This window comes from Leuciscus leuciscus (genome assembly GCF_965113295.1).
Source record: "Leuciscus leuciscus genome assembly, chromosome: 12".
Taxonomy (NCBI): domain Eukaryota; kingdom Metazoa; phylum Chordata; class Actinopteri; order Cypriniformes; family Leuciscidae; genus Leuciscus; species Leuciscus leuciscus.
In genome coordinates, this window is record NC_138736.1 from 14,895,868 (window position 1) to 14,920,516 (window position 24,649).

Genomic DNA, 24,649 nt, shown 5'->3' on the forward strand with positions numbered 1-24,649 from the left:
CGTCACCAAATGGGTCAATTCAAAGCCTTTATAAAGTCCCCCTTCCTCTGGAAACTGTCTCCTAATGGCTGACACACATAACACATGCAGGTAAGGGTCTAAGTACTAGCTTTGCTATTGCCTGATACATGATGATAATAATCTGTACAGTATTATGATCTGAGCATAGTGTTGTACATATCGTCGGCTAACGTGAATACATCTATAAGCTAACACTGTTCTCTCGCCCTGTTCTCCTCACACCACAACTCACAGTTGTTCTGTCTAACCCTTGGCCTGTCCTTCTCACTTGGCTTCATTTCAGGCTCATAATTATATGATATCATCATCATATATATGAATTATATATACGTTTTATATATATATATATATATATATATATATATATATATATATATATATATATATATATATATATCATACGACATACGAGTAAACATTTAGACTACAATTCCCCCAGCTTTCCGAGCTGTCATGGCGATCCATTGCTTTCCTATTGTTTACTTTGACCGCTCTACCTCATGTTACGTCACTTCCGGTTCGGCGGTTTTCAAATGCGGAAGTAAAAATTTCTCACAAAAACGACTCCAGAAGCCTAAATAGCGTTTTATAAGTATATGTTTATATTTAAATATAGTTCCTACATTATTTTTCTATACATTGGCTTACTGGGTACTCTAACCTGCAACATGGGCTTGAAGTCTGTCATGACCGGGATCGTTGTGAAGCTCTGAGTCTCCTGCACAACACTATGTAACCCAAATATGGGCATTTCCTTTCTATCAGTAACCAATCGTGAATGTCCAAAGGGGGATTTAAAGCTAACGACGAAATCTCATTTAGAGCTATTTAAATCTTTAACTGCCGTTTTCTCAAAATTAGTTTTTTGTCATTCTCCAGTAGAAACATCTCAGCCTATGTAGCACCTATGTACACCAAACTTTCCAGTTATACACTTAGCAGTATTCTGAAGATATTTTCAGAGGGATTTGTTAATAAATCATTCCTGGCCTGATTTATGTGACATTTTAATAAAAAAAATATGGTGAAAATCGATTTTTTAAGGCTATGGACAGTATATTTTAATTTCCTAGGTAATGAAAGCATATATCCAGAAATCCAGTTCCCCTATGATTACAAGCCAATGAACCACTTTTAGTGCTATTTAGCACCATTTTTGTTTAGAGTGTACGTGCTCAATAACCTGCCTGGAACGCAGTATAAGCCCTCATGTTTGCCCTGTGTCTTTGTTGAGTACTGAATGTTTGTCCATGTTCTTGTGTTCTGAGTTTCATGCCTTGCCATGCCCTTGTTTTATGTTTGATTATGTTTTTGAAGTAAAGTTGCATTTGGGTTCATACCAGCTTGCTTCCAGTGAATTCATTACACATACAATGTATTGTTGGCTATTGCCACAAATATGCCAGTTCTACTTGTGACTGGTTTTGTGATCCAGGGTCACATATCTTGTGAAAATATACCTTGTCCTTATCTTTTCACTATGGATTGATCTGAACAGCACTGCTAACGATTATGGTCTACACTTTCAATATATTTTTCAATACATTAAATGACTCATTTTTGTCAGAGCAAATGTCTGACTGTAGAAGTTCTTAGTATTCAAGAACTTTTTTTTTTTTTTTTACAGGTCTCCATTGAATATTTTGTTTAACAAACTAGCCAGACTAGTCTTTCATGTGTGGTTATTGTGCGTTCTTGTGTTTATTTGCATAATAAATAATTTGCATAATTTGTTTCCGAGTAACTATTAGCTTGTACTGCCTGTTTGGTTGCATGACAGCAGACTTTATTTACTAAGTATACTAAGGAAAATATGCACCTGCATTTTCCTGCTGTAGACTTGAAGCTTTAAATAATTCAAATAATGGCTGCACTTCAGGTATGCCTTTACCTCCCTCTGTTAGACAACTGAGCTTTAGAGAATATGTGCCTCTTACAAACTTTGTTGCATTATTTTCCTGTTATCACTGAAGCTGCTTTGAAACAATCTGCATTGTAAAAAGCACTTTATAAATAAAGGTGACTTGACTTGACTTGACTTGACTTTTATTACTAGTGCTGAGACAAACATTACTACTGTTGTTCAACTTAAGATTATAAATTTGAACAAAACATTAACCTTAAGTATTAAACTTTGTTACATAACTTGTTTGTTCATGAATGAGACCTCAAATTGTGCAGCTTATTGAGGAGATGATGATATCACCGGATGGATGATCGAAAAATAAAACAGATTTATACTGAATGTTCACTGCATGTTTATACTTAAGACCATAGTATCAAGTCATAGAGACCTGGGAGTGGAGTGGGCTGCACAGAAAACATCCTAGAAACACACTCTAAACCACCAAATATTCACAATATCAGTATGTCTCGTTTATTATTGTTTTTGCTATTTACCATTGCACTATTCCATTGTAAATCTCCCAGTCATCATGTATCAGGGTCCTTTGTTTATTCAATTCCCCTCTTCTCTGTAACTTCATCTGATTTAACTGGTTTCTCTAGAGATTCAATCGCCTTTATTGTCACACAATGCTTAGGTTAACTTCCATCTCATATTCAGCCTGTGATATCACTATCTGTCCATAAGCTCTGTATATATTTACATTTACATTTATTCATTTAGCTGACGCTTTTTATCCAAAGCGACTTACAATTGCTATATATGTCAGAGGTCGCACGCCTCTGGAGCAACTAGGGGTTAAGTGTCTTGCTCAGGGACACATTGGTGTCTCACAGTGGATTCGAACCCAGGTCTCTCACACCAAAGGCATGTGTCTTATCCACTGCGCCACTACCACCCAATATATTCTACTATGTCCATAAACCCATCCCTTTATTTTACTTTCCCAAGTGTACCAAACGGCCAGTTCTCATAGCCATTAGCCGGGCTCTTATTCTTCTCCTTCTATTTTCCTCAGGAGATGCTCAGTTAAATCCAGGCCCTGTAACCCTTGTTGAAAATTTAACGTCTCATACACTTTCATTTGATGACTTCTGTAATCGTAAAAGCCTTAGTTTAATGCATATTAACATTAGAAGCCTCCTCCCTAAAATTGACTTAGTCACTGCTCTGACACACTCAGCTAAACCTGACATCTTAGCTGTGTCTGAATCTTGGCTTAAGAAATCCATACACAATTCATAAATATCCATAAAGTCTTCCATCAAGACAGACCTCCAAAAGGGGGTGGAGTTGGATTCTATTGTAGAAAAATGCAATCTACAATGCTCAGTCGTTCTATCCAGGTCTGCACCCAAAATGTTTGAGCTTTTACTTCTAAAAATTCATTTTTCCAAAGATAAGTCATTTACAGTAGCTGCTTGTTATAGACCTCCTTCAGCCCCCAGTTGTGCTCTAGACATGCTATGCGAATTGATTCAACCATTTAAATTTGGACATGTTAAATGCTCCAACTAAGTTGGATACCCTCAACCTTACACAAATGATCAAAGAACCTACTAGATACAATTTAAAATCTGTAAACCAAGGCACTCTAATTGATATAGCTCTGACAAATATGCCTTCAAAATATACCCCAGCGGTCTTCAATCAGGATCTTAGTGATCACTGCCTATTTGCCTGTGTCCGTAACAGGTCTGCAGTTAAAAGGCCTCCATAATAGATCAAATATATATATATATTAGACTTTTCCACAGTATCTGCGAAAAGAAAAAAGGTTAATAGTATTTTTTTTTTGAATTAGCAGAGTTGGATTGAACAGAGCTAATAGAATACTTTATTCCAAGGTAGAAATTATTTAAAGGGGTGGTATAATGCCCTTTTCACAAGATGTAAAATATATCTATGATGTCCCCAGAGTGTGTGTGTGAAGTTTTAGCGCAAAATACCCCACAGATATTTTTATATAGCAAGTTAAAGATGTCACTTTTTGAGGGTTTGCAAAAACGCACCGTTTTGTGCCTGGCCCTTTAAATGCAAATGAGCTGCTGCAGAGGGCGGGGTTTCAAGAGCTTGTGTCTGTTAGCAGCTGCTGTTACCTGACACACTAAAATGACAGAAACTGTTCTGCCTTTAATGTTAAAACGGAGTCAGACAAAGATGGAGAGACTCAAGAAGAAGTGACAACATGTAGAATGCAACAGGACGTCTCTGAATGGTTAGTTGATGAATTTATGTTGCTGATGTGGAGTTAACTATCTTCAATTAGGATATTCTGTCATGAACTGTTGTGAGATGCACACAGAGTGACTTTCTATTGCATGTGAAAAGATGGATGCTAAAGTTTGAGCTGACTCACAAATGTACTCTTATACAACAACTTTTCCTCTTCTCAACATGGACTGTGTGTTCCCGGGGGCGGGGTTTATGTAAATTCTAGGGTTAGTGATGTCACTAACCCGAGAGGAATGTTGTGTAGTCCCAACCAGCCGTTTGTTGTAGTCCTTTTCTTTAAAAGCAAATATCTCACTTTGCTTTGAACTTTGAGCGTTGTAACTTTGCAGATGTTGTTTATGCTCAAACAGCAACATTACACACTAACTAAAGTTAGAAAAGTGAAATCACACTCAACCACCCCTTTAATGTTTCAAGGACTTTTTCCTCTTAGCAATGTTTGTTTTTCTGCACTCTTCTATATAAAGCCACCAAAACAGACAAATGAAAATTTCTGAAATTAATATTGTGTATGTTGTATAATTTTGCTCTCCAATATATCATTCAGAATTAGTAGGTTGGTATATTAACATTGTATCAGTTATTATATATAATTATATATAGAACTAGTGGTAGAAATTAGCAGCCATGTTCCTCCCCCTCTTCAGAACACCAGTGACAGGTTGAGCAGGAGCTCTATCTTCAGATGAGGATTCCATGGAGCCTGTATTCATGCTATAAAATCCTTCGTCGTGTCTCTTCTTCTGATGTTCACTGGGTTTAGCTATTTTCTGTTCATCACACTTAGGATGGAACCATTTGTAGTATATGATTTTCACAAGAATTCCAACAACGTGCAAACCTACTAGTGTCAGGATCACTATGCAAGGATTTAAGGATCTCCAACAGCCTGTATACTCAAACTCCTTCCAGCACCAGAAGCCCAGCAGCATCACTGTGTCCAACCCCATGACACAATTATAGAGAACAGCCTTTAATGTTATGCTTCCTGTTGATACTTTAAACCAGCTGAAGTACCAGATTATTCCAACAGTAGCTCTGAAGAGCCATTCCCAACCAGGACTTTCCATGTGATCTGTTTTTTGGCTCCAGACCCCTAAAACCAGCAGCATCCACAAAGATAGGAAGTGGGCGATGATGTAGCATGGCAATACACTGCAAAAGAGTGCCAGAGCGGTCACACGGGGAATGATCAGCAACAAGTTCCACAGAAAGTAGATGCCAGTGGGGATCCAGCTCATCTTACGATTTTTGCGAAGATAGGAACGCATGCTGCGGTGATACAAGGCTTCTGTACTGGCTATTGAAGCAGCTGATGAGAGGATTTTTAAACCTGAAACAAAAAACCACTGTATATTATTAAACAATATCACACAAGCAATAGTGTTCTTCTGAATATATGAGTGAGATGCATATAATCACAGCCATGCTGATGCCTAGACTCTGAGAAACACACATTGGCACTGCTATGTCTGAAATTAACAGTTTTTTATTCACATATCAGCGCTGACATAGAGCACATCAAATATGGTAAACATGCTTGACACACAAGTACCAATCAGGTTTGTTCTCACAGTTCTTCAAATTTAAAGTCACCATTAAATCAAAATTGACGATTGAGATTTTTTTATAGAATATTGCAGTGTTTTCTGTAAATGGTTTATACATGCACTTTTTTTTGTTTTTTTTTTTTGACCTTGTAATCTTTAATCAAAAATAACCTGTCACTCACACACAAGCAAGCAGCATCCAACAATCCAATCAATTCCCGATGGACAAAATCAAGTCCCACCCTACACTTTTTATCTTGTTTGAGAAGCCATTTCAGAAACAAAACAAAAACAGGCGAGAAACAAACTTCGGAAGTGTAAGTGACATCAAACAACAACTCTGTGACAAACTCCAACCAGACAGGGTATTCATGGATTTCTTCCGGTCCCTTTCCACAGGTGTATTAATCAAGCACAATGCAGTCTGCATTCATAATCTAGGTGCTTGATTTTATACACCTGTGGAAAGGGACCTGATGAAACCCATGAATACAGAAACTAACAATGTGATAGGGAACAGCTGAGTGCAATGAACAGTGATGAGTCCAGACAGGGATTGTGGGAAATGCAGTTCCAGAAGTAATGGTGACAGAATGGGGAAGAGACCTCTAGTGGACACCCGGGGAAACACAAACCAGGCACTGTGACACAAGAGAATTGAATCTGTAAATGATGACAGAATTTTTGTTTTTGTTTTTGGCTTAAATATCACCATAAAGACTGCATTAAATGGAAGTTGCAATCGTCTTTTTTCCCTTTGACATATCAGAGTGAAATGGCTTCTCGGACAAGAAATAATATATAGTGCAGCCCACTTGATTTTGTCCATCGGGTATTGATTGGATCGTTGAATCATTGTGGTTTGCTATTGCTGTGATCTCATGTGATTGACTGGTTGTCCCGCACTTCTGCCAGTAAACACGTCATCAGAGAGAAGATGAGATGTTGTTGCAAGAGGGTGGGGAATGTATTTTGATTAAAGACAATGAGTGAATTCAAAATAATAATAGTCTAGATTTGAGACAGACCTGTAATAAGCTCCAGCTCTCCTCTCTGTAAGATTCTACACATCATAAGTATGAGTTGTGGGGCACTTTCAGAAAATGCCTCAAATAGACGAAGCATCTGAAGGTCCTGGTTCAGGAGCACAACCACACCATTTCTGAATCTATTCGTTTTTTTAAGAAAAAGCATTGTGGAAATCTCTATCACCCCAGCATACCTGTGAACACAAGGTACATGCATTTACTTAAGCAACACTTAATACAACAAAACTTTACAAATAGAAGCCACAATATGGATTTTGTTCTCCATTATAAAGTACTTGTTTTATTTAAATGTGTAAACGGTTTGACTCCAGACCAAATCAATTGATCTCAATAAGGATTAAGAAATAGCTCTGATTAGCTTGGCAATTTTTAAAGGGTTAGTTCACCCAAAAATGACTTTCTGTCATCATCTACTCACCCTCATGCTGTTCTTTGAAACACAAATTATGATTTTTCTAATGACCCAAGAACAAACTTCGCTGATTATTGCGGAAACTGAAACGTGTTTGCAAGAACAAAACTCTGTTTGCCATTTCTATGTGCTCTATGTATATGTTGATCAGTGTTTATATTGGAATAAAAGCCTCAATTAAAGCTGTATATCATATGCATGTTGTGTAAATGATGAGAGTTTGGGTGAACTATCCCTTTAAGTGTTCATAATTTTTTAGATAAAGTGTGCTTAGTTGTATTGAATGTTCATGTGTATTTGTACTTCAAATCTAAAAAATAAAAAAAAATAAAAACTAATTGTATATAATATAATATATGAAATAAAAGGCCACTTAAGTAAGGCTAATACACTTTCATGACTGTTTAACACTGAAGTACACTTTTTGTAATAACGTCTTGTAATAAAAGTGCACATTGTAATAATGTCATATTAAAAGTTTTACTTTAAAGTACATATTAAATAATTATGTTTTAATAATGTTGTGTTGTGCTTTTAATAAGCACACTTTTTTGATGTTGACTAACATACTGAAGAACATGTAAAGTACTTGATTAAAATTGTAACTGTGTTGTTATTTTAGTATTTCATTTAAAGTTAATATATTTTAAATATTGCTAAATTGAAACTATATCATTACAAATGTGTAAATACAAATATATTAAAATATGTGACATTTAAGTCAATAGAAATTACATTAAAGTATATTGTACTTTACCATAAATGGTTGTCAGTACATTCAGCAGTACACTTTAACCATATTTAAAAAGTAAATAAATAATAATAATTATGAAATTACATACAAAGATGTATTTAAGTCCTATTTAAGTGGGTCAAAAAACAAACTATTTGCATTAAAAAACTATAATGCATTTTCATGTAATTGCAATTAACATGCAGTGAAGCGTCTAAAAACATTCCAATCAGTTTACACTTATATTCTTTTAAAGTATATTATTTCCATAAAAAGTACTCTTTTTAAAAGTATGCTAAAGTGTAGGCTATATTTTCCCCACAAGACTATTCGAGGGAAATTGAGAAGCAAATATATCACAGACCTCAGGTAGAGTCCAAGCTGAAGGAAGTGGAGTGGTTTGATCAGTTTATGCCTGTCAGCAAATGTCTCCACTATAGTCTCAAGCTTAATCTCCTCCGCCTTAGTCTCAAGCTTAGTGTCCTCCACCTTAGTCTCAAACTTAATCTCCTCCGCCTTAGTCTCAAGCTTAGTCTCCTCCACCTTAGTCTCAAGCTTATTCTCCTCTGCATTAGTCTCAAGCTTAGTGTCCTCCACCTTAGTCTCAAGCTTAATCTCCTCCGCCTTAGTCTCAAGCTCGTCCAGGCAATCTGAGTACCAGAGCCAGCTGAACACCTGTAACAATACTGAAGAGCCCAGCAGCAGAAAGATCATCACCGCCATATACACATAGTCCCCATCCTGATAAAATAACACAACAGTCCGAATGTCCAGCGCTATATCCAGCAGGAAAAGTAACAATCCCATCCAAGTAAACAGATATTCCAATAAAGAGTAAGGAAAAGGGAAGCTTTCCTCCATGATTGATCCAGTGTGAGAAACCTTTACAGCATGACAAAGTAAATACAACTACCTCCTTTCTACGTATACTAAAAAGATCTGAAAGAGAAAGTCAACTTTAAACCATACATAAACTCCTCCCATGTCTGGGTGTAAAGTTTACTTTCTCTTTCAGATCTTTTTAGCACACGTAGAAAGGAGGTAGTTGTATTTACTTTGTCAAGGTTTCTCCCACTGGATCAATCATGGAGGAAAGCTTCCCTTTTCCTTACTCTTTATTGGAATATCTGTTTACTTGGGTGGGATTGTTACTTTTCCTGCTGGATATAGCGCTGGACATTTGGACTGTTGTGTCATTTTATCAGGATGGGGACTATGTGTATATGGCCGTGATGATCTTTCTGCTGCTGGGCTCTTCAGTATTGTTACAGGTGTTCAGCTGGCTCTGGTACTCAGATTCCCTGGAGACTATGGAGGAGACTAAGCTTGAGACTAAGGCAGAGGAGATTAAGCTTGAGACTAAGGTGGAGGACACTAAGCTTGAGACTAAGGTGGAGGACACTAAGCTTGAGACTAAGGTGGAGGACACTAAGCTTGAGACTAAGGCGGAGGAGACTAAGCTTGAGACTAAGGTGGAGGACACTAAGCTTGAGACTAAGGCAGAGGAGAATAAGCTTGAGACTAAGGTGGAGGACACTAAGCTTGAGACTAAGGCGGAGGAGATTAAGCTTGAGACTATAGTGGAGACATTTGCTGACAGGCATAAACTGATCAAACCACTCCACTTCCTTCAGCTTGGACTCTACCTGAGGTCTGTGATATATTTGCTTCTCAATTTCCCTCGAATAGTCTTGTGGGAAAAAAAAGTAGCCTACACTTTAGCATACTTTTAAAAAGGGTACTTTTTATGGAAATAATATACTTTAAAAGAATATAAGTGTAAACTGATTGGAATGTTTTTAGACGCTTCACTGCATGTTAATTGCAATTACATGAAAATGCATTATAGTTTAATTTGGCAAATAGTTTGTTTTTTGACCCACTTAAATAGGACTTAAAAAACATCTTTGTATGTAATTTCATAATTATTATTATTTACTTACTTTTTAAATATGGTTAAAGTGTACTGCTGAATGTACTGACAAGCATTTATGGTAAAGTACAATATACTTTAATGTAATTTCTATTGACTTAAATGTCACATATTTTAATATATTTGTAATTGTGTAATGATATAGTTTCAGTTTAGCAATATTTAAAATATATCAACTTTAAATGAAATACTAAATAACACACTACAGTTACAATTTTAATCAAGTACTTTTCATGTTCTTCAGTATGTTAGTCAACATCAAAAAAGTGTGCTTATTAAAAGCACAACACAACATTATTAAAACATACTTATTTAATATGTACTTTAAAGTAAAACTTTTAATATGACATTATTACAACGTGCACTTTTATTACAAGATGTTATTACATTATTACATTATTACAAATGTGTTAAACAGTCATGAAAGTGTATTAGATTTACTTAAGTGGCCTTTTATTTCATATATTATATTATATACAATTAGGTTTTATATATATATATATATATATATATATATATATTCTTTTAAGATTTGAAGTACACATGCACATTCAGTACAACTAAGCACACTTTATCTATACAATTATGAACACTTAAAGGGATAGTTCACCCAAACTCTCATTTTACTCAACATTTATATGATATACAGCTTTAATTGAGGCTTTTATTCTCATATAAACACTGATCAACATATACATAGAGCACATAGAAATGGCAAACAGAGTTTTGTTCTTGCAAACACGTTTCAGTTTCCGCAATAATCAGCGAGGTTTGTTCTTGGGTCATTAGAAAAATCATCATTTGTGTTTCAAAGAACAGCATGAGGGTGAGTAGATGATGACAGAAAGTCATTTTTGGGTGAACTAACCCTTTAAAAATTGCCAAGCTAATCAGAGCTATTTCTTAATCCTTATTGAGATCAATTGATTTGGTCTGGAGTCAAACCGTTTACACATTTAAATAAAACAAGTACTTCATAATGGAGAACAAAATCCAGATTGTGGCTTCTGTTTGTAAAGTTTTGTTGTATTAAGTGTTGCTTAAGTAAATGCGTGTACCTTGTGTTCACAGGTATGCTGGGGTGATAGAGATTTCCACAATGCTTTTTCTTAAAAAAACAAATAGATTCAGAAATGGTGTGGTTGTGTTCCTGAACCAGGACCTTCAGATGCTTAATTTGTTTGAGGCATTTTCTGAAAGTGCCCCACAACTCATACTTATGATGTGTAGAATCTTACAGAGAGAAGAGCTGGAGCTTTTTACAGGTCTGTCTCAAATCCAGAACACTTTAAATCTTTGTTTCTTTCAGATTATAGTTCTTAGGTGTCTCTGAACCACTTAAAGCCACTATGAAATCAAATTTGACAAATCGTATTTTTTATAGAATATTCGCGTATTTGTTAAACGATTTATCCATGCAAATTCACTCATTGTCTTTAATCAAAATACATTCCCCACCCTCTTGCAGCAACATCTCATCTTCTCTCTTATGACGTGTTTACTGGCAGAAGTGCGGGACAATCACATGAGATCACAGCAATAGCAAACCACAATGATTCAACGATCCAATCAATACCCGATGGACAAAATCAAGTGGGCTGCACTATATATTATTTCTTGTCCAAGAAGCCATTTCACTCTGATATGTCAAAGGGAAAAAAAGACGATTTCAACTTCCATTTAACGTAGACTTTATAGTGATATTTATGCAAAAAATAATAATAATTCTGTCATCATTTACGACATCATTTCTTGTCATTCTGTGATTTTTCTATTTACACAAAAGATGATCTTTAGCAAAGATCTTTACCTTTTTTTCATATAAAGAAAGTGGATTGTGACTGATGCTATCAAGCACCAAAAAAGCAAAAAGTACCTTTAAATGTTGCATGAAATGGAAATTGTGATCGTCACTTTTAGTCTTTTCGTCATACTGTAATGTATGTCCGAGTGAAATGGTTTCTCAAACAAGATAAAAAAGTGTAGGGTGCGACTTGATTTTGTCCATCGGGAATTGATTGGATTGTTGGATGCTGCTTGCTTGTGTGTCAGTGAGGTTATTTTTGATTAAAGATTACAAGGTCACATGAATTTAAAAATAAAATAAAAATATGGGCACGTATAAACCATTTACCATATTCCATAAAAAAATCTCAATCGTCAATTTTGATTTAATGGTGACTTTAAATTTGAAGAACTGTGAGAACAAACCTGATTGGTTCTTGTGTGTCAAGCATGTTTACCATATTTGATGTGCTCTATGTCAGCGCTGATATGTGAATAAAAAACTGTTAATTCCAGACATAGCAGTGCCAATGTGTGTTTCTCAGAGTCTAGGCATCAGCATGGCTGTGATTATATGCATCTCACTCATATATTCAGAAGAACACTATTGCTTGTGTGATATTGTTTAATAATATGCAATGTTTTTTTGTTTCAGGTTTAAAAATCCTCTCATCAGCTGCTTCAATAGCCAGTACAGAAGCCTTGTATCACCGCAGCATGCGTTCCTATCTTCACAAAAATCGTGAGATGAGCTGGATCCCCACTGGCATCTACTTTCTGTGGAACTTGTTGCTGATCATTCCCCGTGTGACCACTCTGGCACTCTTTTGCAGTGTATTGCCACGCTACATCATCGCCCACTTCCTATCTTTGTGGATGCTGCTGGTTTTAGGGGTCTGGAGCCAAAAAACAGATCACATGGAAAGTCCTGGTTGGGAATGGCTCTTCAGAGCTACTGTTGGAATAATCTGGTACTTCAGCTGGTTTAAAGTATCAACAGGAAGCATAACATTAAAGGCTGTTCTCTATAATTGTGTCATGGGGTTGGACACAGTGATGCTGCTGGGCTTCTGGTGCTGGAAGGAGTTTGAGTATACAGGCTGTTGGAGCTCCTTAAATCCTTACATAGTGATACCGACACTAGTAGGTTTGCACGTTGTTGGATTTCTTGTGAAAATGATATACTACAGATGGTTCCATCCTAACTGTGATGAACAGAAAATAGCTAAACCCAGTGAACATCAGAAGAGACACGATGAAGAATTTTATAGCATGAATACAGGCTCCATGGAATCCTTATCTGAAGACAGAGCTCCTGCTCAACCTGTCACTGGTGTTCTGAAGAGGGGGAGGAACATGGCTGCTAATTTCTACTACTAGTTCTATATATAATATATCTACAGTGGGGAGAACAAGTATTTGATACTATTTTCCCACTTTCAAAGCATGTAGAAGTCTGTAATTTTGATCACAGGTACACTTCAACTGTGAGTGACGGAATCTAAAACAAAAATCCAGAAAATCACATTGTATGATTTTTAAGTAATTAATTTGCATTTTATTGCATGACACATCAGAAAAGCAGAAATTAATATTTGGTACAGAAACCTTTGTTTGCAATTACAGAGATCATACATTTCCTGTAGTTCTTGACCAGGTTTGCACACACTGCAGCAGGGATTTTGGCCCACTCCTCCATACAGACCTTCTCCAGATCCTTCAGGTTTTTAGGGCTGTCGTTGGGCAATACGGACTTTCAGCTTCCTCCAAAGATTTTCTATTGGGTTCAGGTCTGGAGACTGGCTAGGCCACTCCGGGACCTTGAGATGCTTCTTATGGAGCCACTCCTTAGTTGCCCTGGCTGTGTGTTTTGGGTCGTTGTCATGCTGGAAGACCCAGCCACGACCCATCTTCAATGCTCTTACTGAAGGAAGGAGGTTGTTGGCCAAAATCTCACGATACATGGCCCCATCCATCCTCCCCTCAATACGGTACAGTCGTCCTGTCCCCTTTGCAGAAAAGCATCCCCAAAGAATGATGTTTCCACCTCCATGCTTCACGGTTGGGATGGTGTTCTTAGGGTTGTACTCATCCTTCTTCTTCCTCCAAACACGGCGAGTGGAGTTTAGACCAAAAAGCTCTATTTTTGTCTCATCAGACCACATTACCTTCTCCCATTCCTCCTCTGGATCATCCAGATGGTCATTGGCAAACTTCAGACGGGCCTGGACATGTGCTGGCTTGAGCAGAGGGACCTTGCGTGCGCTACAGGATTTTAATCCATGACGGTGTAGTGTGTTACTAATAGTTTTCTTTGAGACTGTGGTCCTAGTTCTCTTCAGGTCATTGACCAGGTCCTGCCGTGTAGTTCTGGGCTGATTCCTCACCTTCCTCATGATCATTGATGCCCCACGGGGTGAGATCTTGCATGGTGCTCCAGACCGAGGGAGATTGACCGTCATCTTGAACTTCTTCCATTTTCGAATAATTGCTCCAACAGTTGTTGCCTATTGTCCTGTAGCCCATCCCAGCCTTGTGCAGGTCTACATTTATCCCTGATGTCCTTACATAGCTCTCTGGTCTTGGCCATTGTGGAGAGGTTGGAGTCTGTTTGATTGAGTGTGTGGACAGGTGTCTTTTATACAGGTAACACGTTCAAACAGGTGCAGTAAATACAGGTATATGAGTGGAGAACAGGAAGGCTTCTTAAAGAAAAACTAACAGGTCTGTGAGAGCCGGAATTCTTACTGGTTGGTAGGTGATCAAATACTTTTGTCATGCAATAAAATGCAAATTAATTATTTAAAAATCATACACTGTGATTTTCGGGATTTTTCTGATTCCGTCTCTCACAGTTGAAGAGTACATATGATAACATTTACAGACATCTACATGCTTTGTAAGTAGGAAAACCTGCAAAATCGGCAGTGTTTCAAATACTTGTTCTCCCCACTGTATATATATATATAATAACTGATATGTTAATATACCAACCTACTAATTCTGGATGACTATTGGAGAGCAAAGTTATACAACATACACCTAGACAATGTTAATTTCATAAATTTTCATGTCTGTTTTGGTGGCTAAGAGGAAAAAGTCCTTAAAAAATTACATTATTTGGTTATTTTAAGGTGTACTTACTATAGGGTTAGGGTAGGATTAGGTTTTGGTTGAGGGTTAGTTGCATGTAATTATGCTAAATTGACTGTTATTACTATGGTCAGTACATGTAACATATGTAACAAGGACACTGTAAAATAAAGTGTTACACTATTTCTACCTTGGAATTAAGTATTCTATTACCCTCCCGGCTGTTCTCACACTGCGCATGCGTCGCGTCTGAACGCGGCGTTGTTTTTGGAGCTCTATCGATTTGATTTATAATTCTTGATTTTTCTCTTTAAACTCACTTACAACGAACATTTTCTACTTTTCCTCGCTGAGAAGCACTAACGTTACTGCTCAAACCTCATAGTTACAACGCGGACTGTTGAGCAGACGCGTCTCAAGCCTATTAGTGATCCAACGCTGGATACTCTTAAAGGTACGTCCGTGGATCACGGCTGAACGCGTCTTCTCCACACTCATTTACAAACAAACATTTTTTTTCGCCTATCGTGCGTCTACTCTACACCCCACCACTAAAAAAAAAAAAGGATTATATCCAAGACTTCAGTCATAAATTAGTATTAATATTGATAGCATCACTGGTAGCTTCGTTGCTAACTCACTGTCCATCTGTTAAAATGGCGAATATATCAGATGTAAGTAGTCTACCTTTTGGTGCAGGTGAGGACACATTTGAGCTGCACGCACTGCAGTCTGAGCTGGAAGCTGTTGAGAAACAGATCCACGACCTTTTATTGAGACAGGCCGAGCTGAGAGACCGGTGTTTGGCTCTTGAAACATCACGCGCCGATGCACACAAATCAGTGTTTAACGTTACTGTTATGTGGTTTATAGGTACACACCATAACCTTTATAGGAGGCTCAACACAAGGATCACCACAGTATGTCCATTGAACCCACGGCTTTAATGATCCCCCCCTTCAACAACCACCTACACAAGGTTCCTACCCCAGTAGTTAACTACAACTACATCCCCCTTTCTAAGCAAAGGATAAACCATGTGCAGATGAGAAACAGAAATAACATTAAGAGCATTTCTAAACTTTAACAGAAGGCTCTTCCGATTACTTATACTGAAAATATACCCATACCATCATTAAATGACAATCAAGATCAGTAACAGCCGTAACACACATTTATGGTTCTTTTTTTTTTTCCATACAGTTTGGCTGTGAAGTACTATGAACATGTGCTTCTGTAAACACTTTATCAACAACATAAATTGGCGACAATCAACTCCTGCCCTCCCCCATAACTCAGGTGCCATTCCTAAGAACGAACAAAGTCTTTCAAGTAAGACGAAGGATTCCTTATTCGGGCTGGGAAACGTCTTTCACACACAGGAGACTGCTGACTGGCTACACACTGTGCTCCGGGTGTGACAGGAGTGTGTGTGTCCTCACGAACTGTGCTCTCGGGTGCTGGTTCAATTAAGTTAGCAGGTTCTCCAGGAGCCACAGGGGTCGGTGAAAGATGGTATCTGTTCCTTCGCAGAGCGCCCCCGGGCGTCTCAATGATGTATGACCTCGGCGTGCCGGCAGTAGACACCACCGTGCCTCTTTCCACTGTATCTTTGACCCACACATGATCACCGGGTTGAAGGTACGGCATGTTGCGTGCTCTGTGTCTTTGGTCATAATTCTGTCGCAGTTTTTGTCTGTACCTTTGCTCTGTCCTTTTCAGGTTATCCATGTCTGCGCACCCTGGGTTGAGCTTGGATGGAATGACAGGAACTGGCGTTCTTATTTTCCTCCCCATAAGAAGTACAGTGGGACTGTATCCATTCGCCAGGGGAGCAGCTCGATAGGCCATCAGGGCAAGATAAGGGTCGCTGGATTTCTTGAGGAGACTTTTGATTGTCCTCACAGCACGCTCCGCCTCCCCGTTGCTCTGTGGGAAATGGGGACTGGATGTCACATGACTAAAACCCCAATCCTGTGCGAACTGTCTGAAAATCTCAGATGCAAACTGCGGGTCATTGTCTGAGCGGACCACTTCAGGTATACCATGACGAGCAAAGATAGACTTGACGTGATCAATCACAGCTCCAGATGTTGTAGATGTCAGTTTGCCATCTTGAGTCACCACATCTGCTGCATTGTGCCTGTCTTTCCTTCAGTTTTTTTTCTGTTTGCTTGTATTGTGGCTTGGGTTGTTTTGCGCTTGCGCCGTTGCGCTGTCGCGCGTGCACGCTGTCAAGCTGAGCGTTATTAATATCTGCTTTGAAGTTCATTTTTAGCATTTCTTGTTGCTTCTTCACCTGCTCGCTTTGTCGAGCTCTGTTAATTGCTTTCTCTAGAGTCAGTTCGGGATCGAGTTGTAGCTGTTCTGACAAGCGTTTATCTCTCAGACCCACAACAAGTCTATCTCTCACCATTTCGTCATGCAGAGCCCCGTATCCGCAGTGCTCCGCTAGACAGTGCAGCGCTGTGTGAAAGCTGTCAGCCGACTCGCCCATTTCTTGCTGCCTCTGGTTAAACTTTGCCCTCTCGAAGATCACATTTCTGCGTGTTACAAAGTGAGCATCCAGCTTTCTCTTAACTGTGTCGTACTCACTCGCTTCCTCTGGGCTGAGGTGCAGGGAAACCAGTATATCCTCCGCCTCCTCCCCCATTGTGTAAATCAGTGCATTCACTTGATTTTCGTCCGCTTGTGTCTCCAATCCAGATGCAATGCGGAATCTGTCGAAGCGTTTAATCCATTTTGTCCAGTCTTCGGCTTTAAATGTGAACTTCTCTGGTGGGGATACTTGAAACTGATTCATTTTGCCGTCCGTGAGCTCGCTAGCATTAGCGTTAGCCCCCAAACTTTCGGTAATCGGCAGAGAGAAAACAAATAAACAACTAGCCTGCGTACTGCGTTATCTCTTATTTATTCGACGTCTGTTAATATCACGTTTTTGCTTCTGACACCATGTTATGTGGTTTATAGGTACACACCATAACCTTTATAGGAGGCTCAACACAAGGATCACCACAGTATGTCCATTGAACCCACGGCTTTAATGATCCCCCCCTTCAACAACCACCTACACAAGGTTCCTACCCCAGTAGTTAACCTGATACTACAGTTACTAACCCGCTGACTCCGACCGCGTCTACTCCGTGCGTTCCTCAGCATCGGTCGCGATCAGCCATGGTCTCGTTCACTCCGGCTCCAACACACCACCACGAAGCCTGGGTGGTTCCGCAGCGGAAGACGCGAGTCAGGTTTAGACCAAGACTTTCTCCGACCCTCCCGGTTTTCGAGTTATCCACACAAAACCGCTTCTCCCCTCTTCGCGAAACAGAACGCGATGCTGTGATCATCGGCGATTCCATCGTTCGGCACGTACACGCTACGTTAGGTAAAAGTAAGGTGCACAGTCACTGCTTTCCTGGTGCTCGTGTTTCTGAAATCGCTGCTCGCGTTCCCGAGATCCTGAACGGTGACGAGCGCGTCGGAACTGTGGTCCTGCACGCGGGAGTGAACGACATCAGGCTGCGCAAGACGGAGATTCTGAAAAAAGACTTCAGGAATCTGATCGATACGGTACGCAGCACATCGCCTGAAACAACGATCATTGTGTCAGGAACGCTTCCCACGTACCGACAAGGGCATGAAAAGTTCAGGAGATTATTTGCGCTAAATGAATGGTTAATGTCATGGTGCAATGAGCAGAAACTGCTCTTTGTAAATAATTGGAATCTGTTTTGGGAGAGCGTCCTAGGCTTTTCCGTGCTGATGGCTTACACCCAAGCAGATTCGGAGCGGATATTCTGTCCGATAACATCTAAAAAATGTTAAATACCCTTTGACTAGTAACCAAAAGTCCAAATCATAGTCTCTGCTGCACCAATTTAACTGATATAAATACTAGTGTAGAACATTGCATAGAAACCGTGTCTATTCCTCGTTTAGTGAGATCAAATAATAAATCTACTGCAGGATCTAGGAAAAATCTAATTGTTATTAAAACAGAAAATGTTGCTATTAGTAAACAAAAACTATTTCTAAAGCTAGGTCTTCTAAACATTAGATCACTCACACCTAAGGCAGTTATTGTAAATGAAATAGTCACAGATAATAGCTTCGATGTACTTTGCCTTACTGAAACCTGGCTTAAACCAAATGATTATTTCGCTATTAATGAGTCTACTCCTCCTGGATACTGTATAAGCATGAGCCCTGTCTGATTGGTCGTGGCGGCGGTGTTGCAACCATCTATAGAGATATTCTCAATGTTACTCAGAAAACGGGTTATACGTTTATTTCATTTGAAGTACTTGTACTAAATGTTACGCTCTTAGATGTTAGAAAAACATCCCTATTATCTCTAGCCTTGGCTACCGTATATAGACCGCCAGGGCCTTACGCTGATTTCCTAAAAGAGTTTGCAGATTTTCTCTCAGACCTATTAGTCAATGTCGATAAAGCATTCATTGTTGGAGATTTTAACATACACGTAGATAATCCAAATGATGCGTTTACAGATTTATTTAATTCATTTGGGGTCAAGCAAAACGTCACCGGACCAACTCATCGTCTTAATCATACACTCGATTTAATTATATCACATGGAACCGATCCAACCGATATAGATATCATTCCACAAAGTGATGATGTCATTGATCACTACATGGTCACTTGCATATTACGTACTGCTGTAATATGTCATGCGGCGTGGCGTTATCAACCAGGCAGAACAATCCTCCCATCCACCATAGATAATTTCTCAAATTGCTTATCTAATCTGTCTCAGCTGCTGCCTGAACCCAAACAAACAGATGAACTAGAAGAACTAACAAGCACTATGAGCAACATTCTCTCTAGAACATTGGATGTGGTTGCACCCAAGGGCGTAGATTTGGTTTGAACATTGGGGGGATTGAAGTTTGGGTATGCCTCCTGATATTGTGATCATGGTATAAATATTGGGGGGGGGGGGGGGGGGGTACTGTATTTAGTACAAAAACAGCTTTTTTCCACCTTAGAAACATTGCTAAGCTACGTAATATGCTATCAGTTTCTGATGCAGAAAAGTTAGTTCATGCATTCATGACTTCGAGACTGGATTACTGTAATGCTTTATTAGCTGGTTGTCCTGCATCCTCAATAAACAAACTACAGTTAGTCCAAAATGCCACCGCTAGAGTTCTTACGAGATCAAGAAAATTTGATCATCACTGCATTGGTTACCTATAAAGTTCCGTATTAATTACAAGGTATTGCTACTGACTTATAAAGCCCTAAACGGCTTAGCTCCAGTCTATTTAACGGATCTTCTATCGCCCTATAATCCATCGCGCTCTTTAAGATCACTAAATTCAAGGCTTTTGGTCATACCTAGGATATCCAGAACCACCAAAGGAGGGAGAGCATTTTCACATTTGGCTCCAAAACTCTGGAATAGTCTTCCTGATACTGTTCGTTGCTCAGACTCGCTCTCCCAGTTTAAAACTAGATTAAAGTCGCATTTCTTCAGCCAGGCATTCATATAATCCTACAGTTCAAACTACAATCCGGCCTCTAGCTCATAAATGCCAGAGGAGAACTGGCCCCCGACTGAGCCTGGGTTCTCCCAAGGTTTTTTTTTAGGTCACCTGATGGAGTTTTAGGACACCATTAGGTCACTTGATGGAGTTTTTCGGTTCCTTGCCACTGTTGCCTTTGGCTTGCTCAGTTGGGGATATTTTGGGGATATTTAATTTAATTTTATCAATCAATAAATTCCTCTTGAAACAAACTTTGTTGTATTATTTTAATTTAATACTGTGAAGCTGCTTTGATACAATCTGTATTGTGAAAAGCGCTATACAAATAAACTTGACTTGACTATTAGCTCTTTTCAATCCAACTCTGCTAATTCAAGAAATGTACTATTAACCTTTTCTTTTCACAGATACTGTGGATGTAAACTAAATCATTATTGAAACATATCCCTAGTGAAAAAGAAGTGCAGTTAATTGTACTGAATGTGCACTTCTACTTTAAATCCTAGAAGTATATTTAAAAAAAAACTTGTACTTACAGATATTGAAAAAATAAGTCCACTTTATTACGCTTTCATGACTAGACTTATACACATTTACTTTTCAAAAGTGCTTTATTTTTTTTGTCATGCTTTTTAAAGTACTTATTTTTAAGTGTTGACTAATATACTAAAGAACATGTAAACTAAATAATTTTTAGTGTTACACATTATTACATTTAAAGGTAATATATTTTAAATGTACATTTGATAGTGATTTTCATCCTTATTTCAAAAACAATAATTAACATACATGTACTTTAGTAAGTGGGTCAAAAAAGCACCCTAAAGTTCAGATTACTGCATTTAATATACATTTGAACAATACATTTACATTTAAATGCAACTAACATGCAATTAAGCGTCCAAAAACATTATATTGTTCTTTTAAAGTAAATTATTTCTGTAATAAGAACTCTATGCTAAAGACATTTTGAGTCAGACAATTATGAGTCAGAGAGATAAACAAGCCAAGCAAGTAGGCCAGCCACAAAGTATTTAATGAACTTCACTTACACAAAACCAGAAACAGTGTAGGTACAGATATTTAATTCTCCATCCAGTTTGTTTGAATATGCCAGAGGTTCGCCAACTAACCTAAGAGCTCAAGCGTAATTCCAGGGCTAGATCGAGCACTTTTTCTCTAGCTAGTAGAGCTACTACATCCCTTGATTGTCTATGCATTAGTAACAAATCCCTAAATCTCATGATACAGTCATGCATCTTCAATTAGGTGTAGATAAAAGACAGTATACAGGGACTAGATCATTGTTTTGTTTTTCCTGAAAAATGCAGGAAACAAAGTAGGACATAGAAGAAAAAAGCACCAGAAGAGCATTTTTTTGAGATTCAAGTGAAAGAATAACAGCATCTGATTGGCCGGGTTATGGAGGAAAATGATTTATGCAGAGATGAAGTCGGCGCACATCAAAAGTACCAAACTTAAAGAAAATGACGGATAACGGCATAGGCCTTTGAGTCAAAGTTAACACTTCACCAAAACAAACAATACAAACATATGTTTGTCATATTGCATATGTTTGTCATATCTCAGTAATCCCCTTTAAGATAATACATTTACTGAATGGTGATTATATTTAAAAGGCACAATATTAAATATGTACAGGAAAAGAAACACACAGACACGCACATCTATGCAAACAAATGAAGAGTACACATTCTTAATTGTCAAAGCTGCTTGAGTAAAAATGCTTTTTCTTCAGGCTCAGTAATGTTCAGTCACAATCTCACAGCGGCCGGGAATATTAGACCCAAGATGCTCGTAAAACCACCTTCAACCATAATTGAAACAATCATTTATCACTGATCAGAAATGTATTGCACACTATCACACAGTTTTTCCTCCCAAACACATATGAACGAAAGAAAAAGGTCACAGGCTGGGGCCCCGTAGCTTCAAATCCATGGGTAATTTTGGCTTTATGCAAGAGGTAATATTACAAAATCCCACTCAGCCACACGATTTACCTCAGGGGACAATAATGCAGTTAGTTCATGTGGCTCGTAATTGCATTACACATTTAACAGATACATTTATAATGGGACGTTTAATTCCAGGAGCTTAAGTTTCCCTCAAAACAACACCTTTATATGGATTTTAAAGAAATAGCTCATCCAAAAATTCTCATCATTTACTTACCCTTCATGTCGATTCAAACCTATAACTTTCTTCTGTGGAACGCAAAACAGAAGGTGTTAAGCTGCTCTTTTCCATTTAATGAAAGAGAGTAGGGATTTTGCTACTGCAATCCAAAAGTCCTCGAAACAGCCTCAAATTTAGTATGCCATTCATTGAAAATCCTTCCCTCTGTCATAGCTCTGAAATCTCAATTGAATGTGTTCTGTCAGTTGATTCAGTCTTACAACTGAAATAGATTTAAGAGCTACAGCAAAGGGGAAGGCTGTTTGTAAATAACTTAAGTCATTCATAAAATAAAATAAAAGATTTAGGCAGGTTGCTCATCATATGACTTCAATTATATAACACGGTAGACGTATTTGACTTCTTTTAGTTATTTTATGGTGATTTTTGGAGTTCGAAAGCCCCCATTTCCCATTAAAATTTCATTGTATGGAAAAGAGCAGCGTAAATATTCTCCTTTTGTGCCTATCCAAACAGGTTTGGAACAAAAGTAACGCAAAAGATGACAATTCTCATTTTTGTGTTATTAATTCTTTCAAGAAAAAACAAAATGTACTGAAAGAAATAAGGTTTCCCTTTGTCACAATCTAATTTGTAATATTGCCCAATTTAAAGCAGAAATTAAGTGTGTATAAAGGATAAAAATGCATGCAGACCCCTGGAACTGAGGAAAACTCATATAGATACAGTAAAAATGAAATGTGATCTATGCTAAACCCTGTAGGTACCATCTGAAGACAGATATTAAACGGGTCACGTCTGTGATCCGCTTTAAGAACTGAAATAAATGCATCATTTCTTGAAGGCGTCTAAAGCATGTAACCTGCCATCTCATAAGAACCAATCCTGACCTTTGGAATGAGCGCAAATCAAAATGACTCCAACTTACTTTTCAGCCCTTTAAAAAGTTTGAAAAAAAAGAAAAAGAAAAGAGAACTAAGTTCACTCCTAAGTTTCTGTGTCAGTGCAGACTTTTGGTCATGGTTTTTTCCTTTGGTGAATCCAGTTTCGTTGAAGATGGTAAAGCTACATCCTTTTTCCAAGAGAAAGATGCAGTGAGAATGGGAGACAGTGTTTTCCTCTTTTCTGCACGTATGGTGGTGTTGTCCCAGTGCAAGGTTCAACCTAGGGGGAGGATAGCTGCCATTGAGGGAGTGGAGGGCTTTTGAGATCGTGTCGTGTCACAGATCTTCTTGAGTTCTTGTCTATGAACGCTAATATTCCAGACTCTACTTCAGCTGCTCCACTGATTCGATGGGTAAGGATGGGATTGCTGATGGGTGCAAACGGAGAGATCCTTGTCTTAGCTCCAACTCAATCTATAAGAAGTCCAGTTCCAGAGCTTGGTGAAGGGAAATCAGGTCTCCATGAGAAGAGATTCGCCAAAATGGCATGTTGTGCTAAACAGTGATAGGGCAAATTTGTTAGATTACAAATACATAGAATAAATTTCAGAGAATTGCCCAATAAAATGTAAAATCAATACAATAAAGCAACACTTGTGAAACTTTGTGTCAGCCCTATTGAACTGGGAGAGTCAAAACATGACAATTCACTAGCATTCAAAAGTTTGGGGTCAGAAAGATTTTTGTGGGGGAAAAAATAATACTTTCATTTAGCACAGATGCATCAAACGGCATTAAATACATGAATAAAGTTACAAAAGTTTTCTATTCCAAATAAATGCTGTTCTTTTGAACAGAATCCTGAAAAAAAGTATAACTGTTTCCACAAAAATATGAAGCAGCACAACAGTTTCAACCATGATAGTAAGAAATGTTTCTTGAGCAGCAAATTAGCATATTAGAACAATTTCTGAAGGGTCATGTGACACTGACGAGTAATGATGCTGAAAATTAAGCTTTGCCATCACATGAATTACATTTTAAAATATATTCAAAGAGAAAAAAGTTATTTTAAATTGTAATAATATTTCACAATACAACTGTTATTACTGAATTTTTGTAATCAAATGAATGCTGCTTTAATGGACTTTTCAAAAACATCTTACTGACTCCAAACATTTGAACGGTAGTGTACCTCAGGGTATACTTTAAGTAAATAATTTAGATCCGAGTTTGAAAGAAAAAAAGTTTGAAAACCCCTGAATAGCAGTATCATTAGGAATCTCTGGCAATTGCATAATATGAGGTATTATATTGTGATGTGATCACGTTGACAGGATTATGTAATACTGTATGTCCAAATGCTGGTATTGTA

At 38.1% G+C, this 24,649-nt stretch overlaps 3 protein-coding genes across 7 annotated transcripts in view; 1 reads left to right on the forward strand and 2 right to left on the reverse strand.

Moving 5' to 3' along the window:
• Positions 1–4,648: 4,648 nt before the first annotated feature.
• LOC309511279 (XK-related protein 8-like) lies at positions 4,649–8,849 on the reverse strand. 2 transcript variants are annotated; one of them, XM_082186377.1, is made up of 4 exons: positions 8,504–8,849; positions 8,271–8,422; positions 6,741–6,934; positions 4,649–5,495 (listed from the first exon to the last, which is right to left on the reverse strand). In XM_082186377.1, exons 1-4 carry the CDS (start codon positions 8,765–8,767, stop codon positions 4,768–4,770), a joined length of 1,338 nt encoding a protein of 445 aa, XP_082042503.1. In that variant the 5' UTR covers positions 8,768–8,849; the 3' UTR covers positions 4,649–4,767. The 2 variants fall into 2 exon arrangements, with proteins under 2 accessions (XP_082042503.1, XP_082042502.1); XM_082186376.1 differs by having other exon boundaries at positions 8,271–8,849.
• Positions 8,850–8,926: 77 nt separating this feature from the next.
• LOC309510578 (XK-related protein 8-like) lies at positions 8,927–14,914 on the forward strand. Of its 2 annotated transcripts, none has more exons than XM_082185414.1 (3): positions 8,927–9,557; positions 10,911–11,104; positions 12,280–14,914. In XM_082185414.1, exons 1-3 carry the CDS (start codon positions 8,992–8,994, stop codon positions 13,002–13,004), a joined length of 1,485 nt encoding a protein of 494 aa, XP_082041540.1. In that variant the 5' UTR covers positions 8,927–8,991; the 3' UTR covers positions 13,005–14,914. The 2 variants fall into 2 exon arrangements, with proteins under 2 accessions (XP_082041540.1, XP_082041541.1); XM_082185415.1 differs by lacking the exon at positions 12,280–14,914 and adding an exon at positions 10,629–10,665 and having other exon boundaries at positions 10,911–11,096.
• Positions 14,915–21,245: 6,331 nt separating this feature from the next.
• eya3 (EYA transcriptional coactivator and phosphatase 3) overlaps positions 21,246–24,649 on the reverse strand; it is a 28,397-nt gene continuing 24,993 nt past the window's right edge. For all 3 annotated transcript variants that reach the window (XM_082186370.1, XM_082186371.1, XM_082186369.1), the window contains one exon: positions 21,246–23,829. In XM_082186370.1, the coding sequence (XP_082042496.1) occupies positions 23,749–23,829 (81 nt within the window). In that variant the 3' untranslated portion in view covers positions 21,246–23,748. The remainder of the gene's footprint in view (positions 23,830–24,649) is intronic.

Excerpts from the sequence above, each read along its gene's own strand:
- LOC309511279 (XM_082186376.1), bottom strand. The coding sequence starts at position 8,767 with ATGGAGGAAAGCTTCCCTTTTCCTTACTCTTTATTGGAATATCTGTTT. Across the intron at positions 6,935-8,270 it reads CAGCTTGGACTCTACCTGAG|GTATGCTGGGGTGATAGAGA; the intron begins GTCTGTGATATA and ends TTGTGTTCACAG. Across the intron at positions 5,496-6,740 it reads AGAGCTGGAGCTTATTACAG|GTTTAAAAATCCTCTCATCA; the intron begins GTCTGTCTCAAA and ends TTTTTGTTTCAG.
- LOC309510578 (XM_082185414.1), top strand. The coding sequence starts at position 8,992 with ATGGAGGAAAGCTTCCCTTTTCCTTACTCTTTATTGGAATATCTGTTT. Across the intron at positions 9,558-10,910 it reads CAGCTTGGACTCTACCTGAG|GTATGCTGGGGTGATAGAGA; the intron begins GTCTGTGATATA and ends TTGTGTTCACAG. Across the intron at positions 11,105-12,279 it reads AGAGCTGGAGCTTTTTACAG|GTTTAAAAATCCTCTCATCA; the intron begins GTCTGTCTCAAA and ends TTTTTGTTTCAG.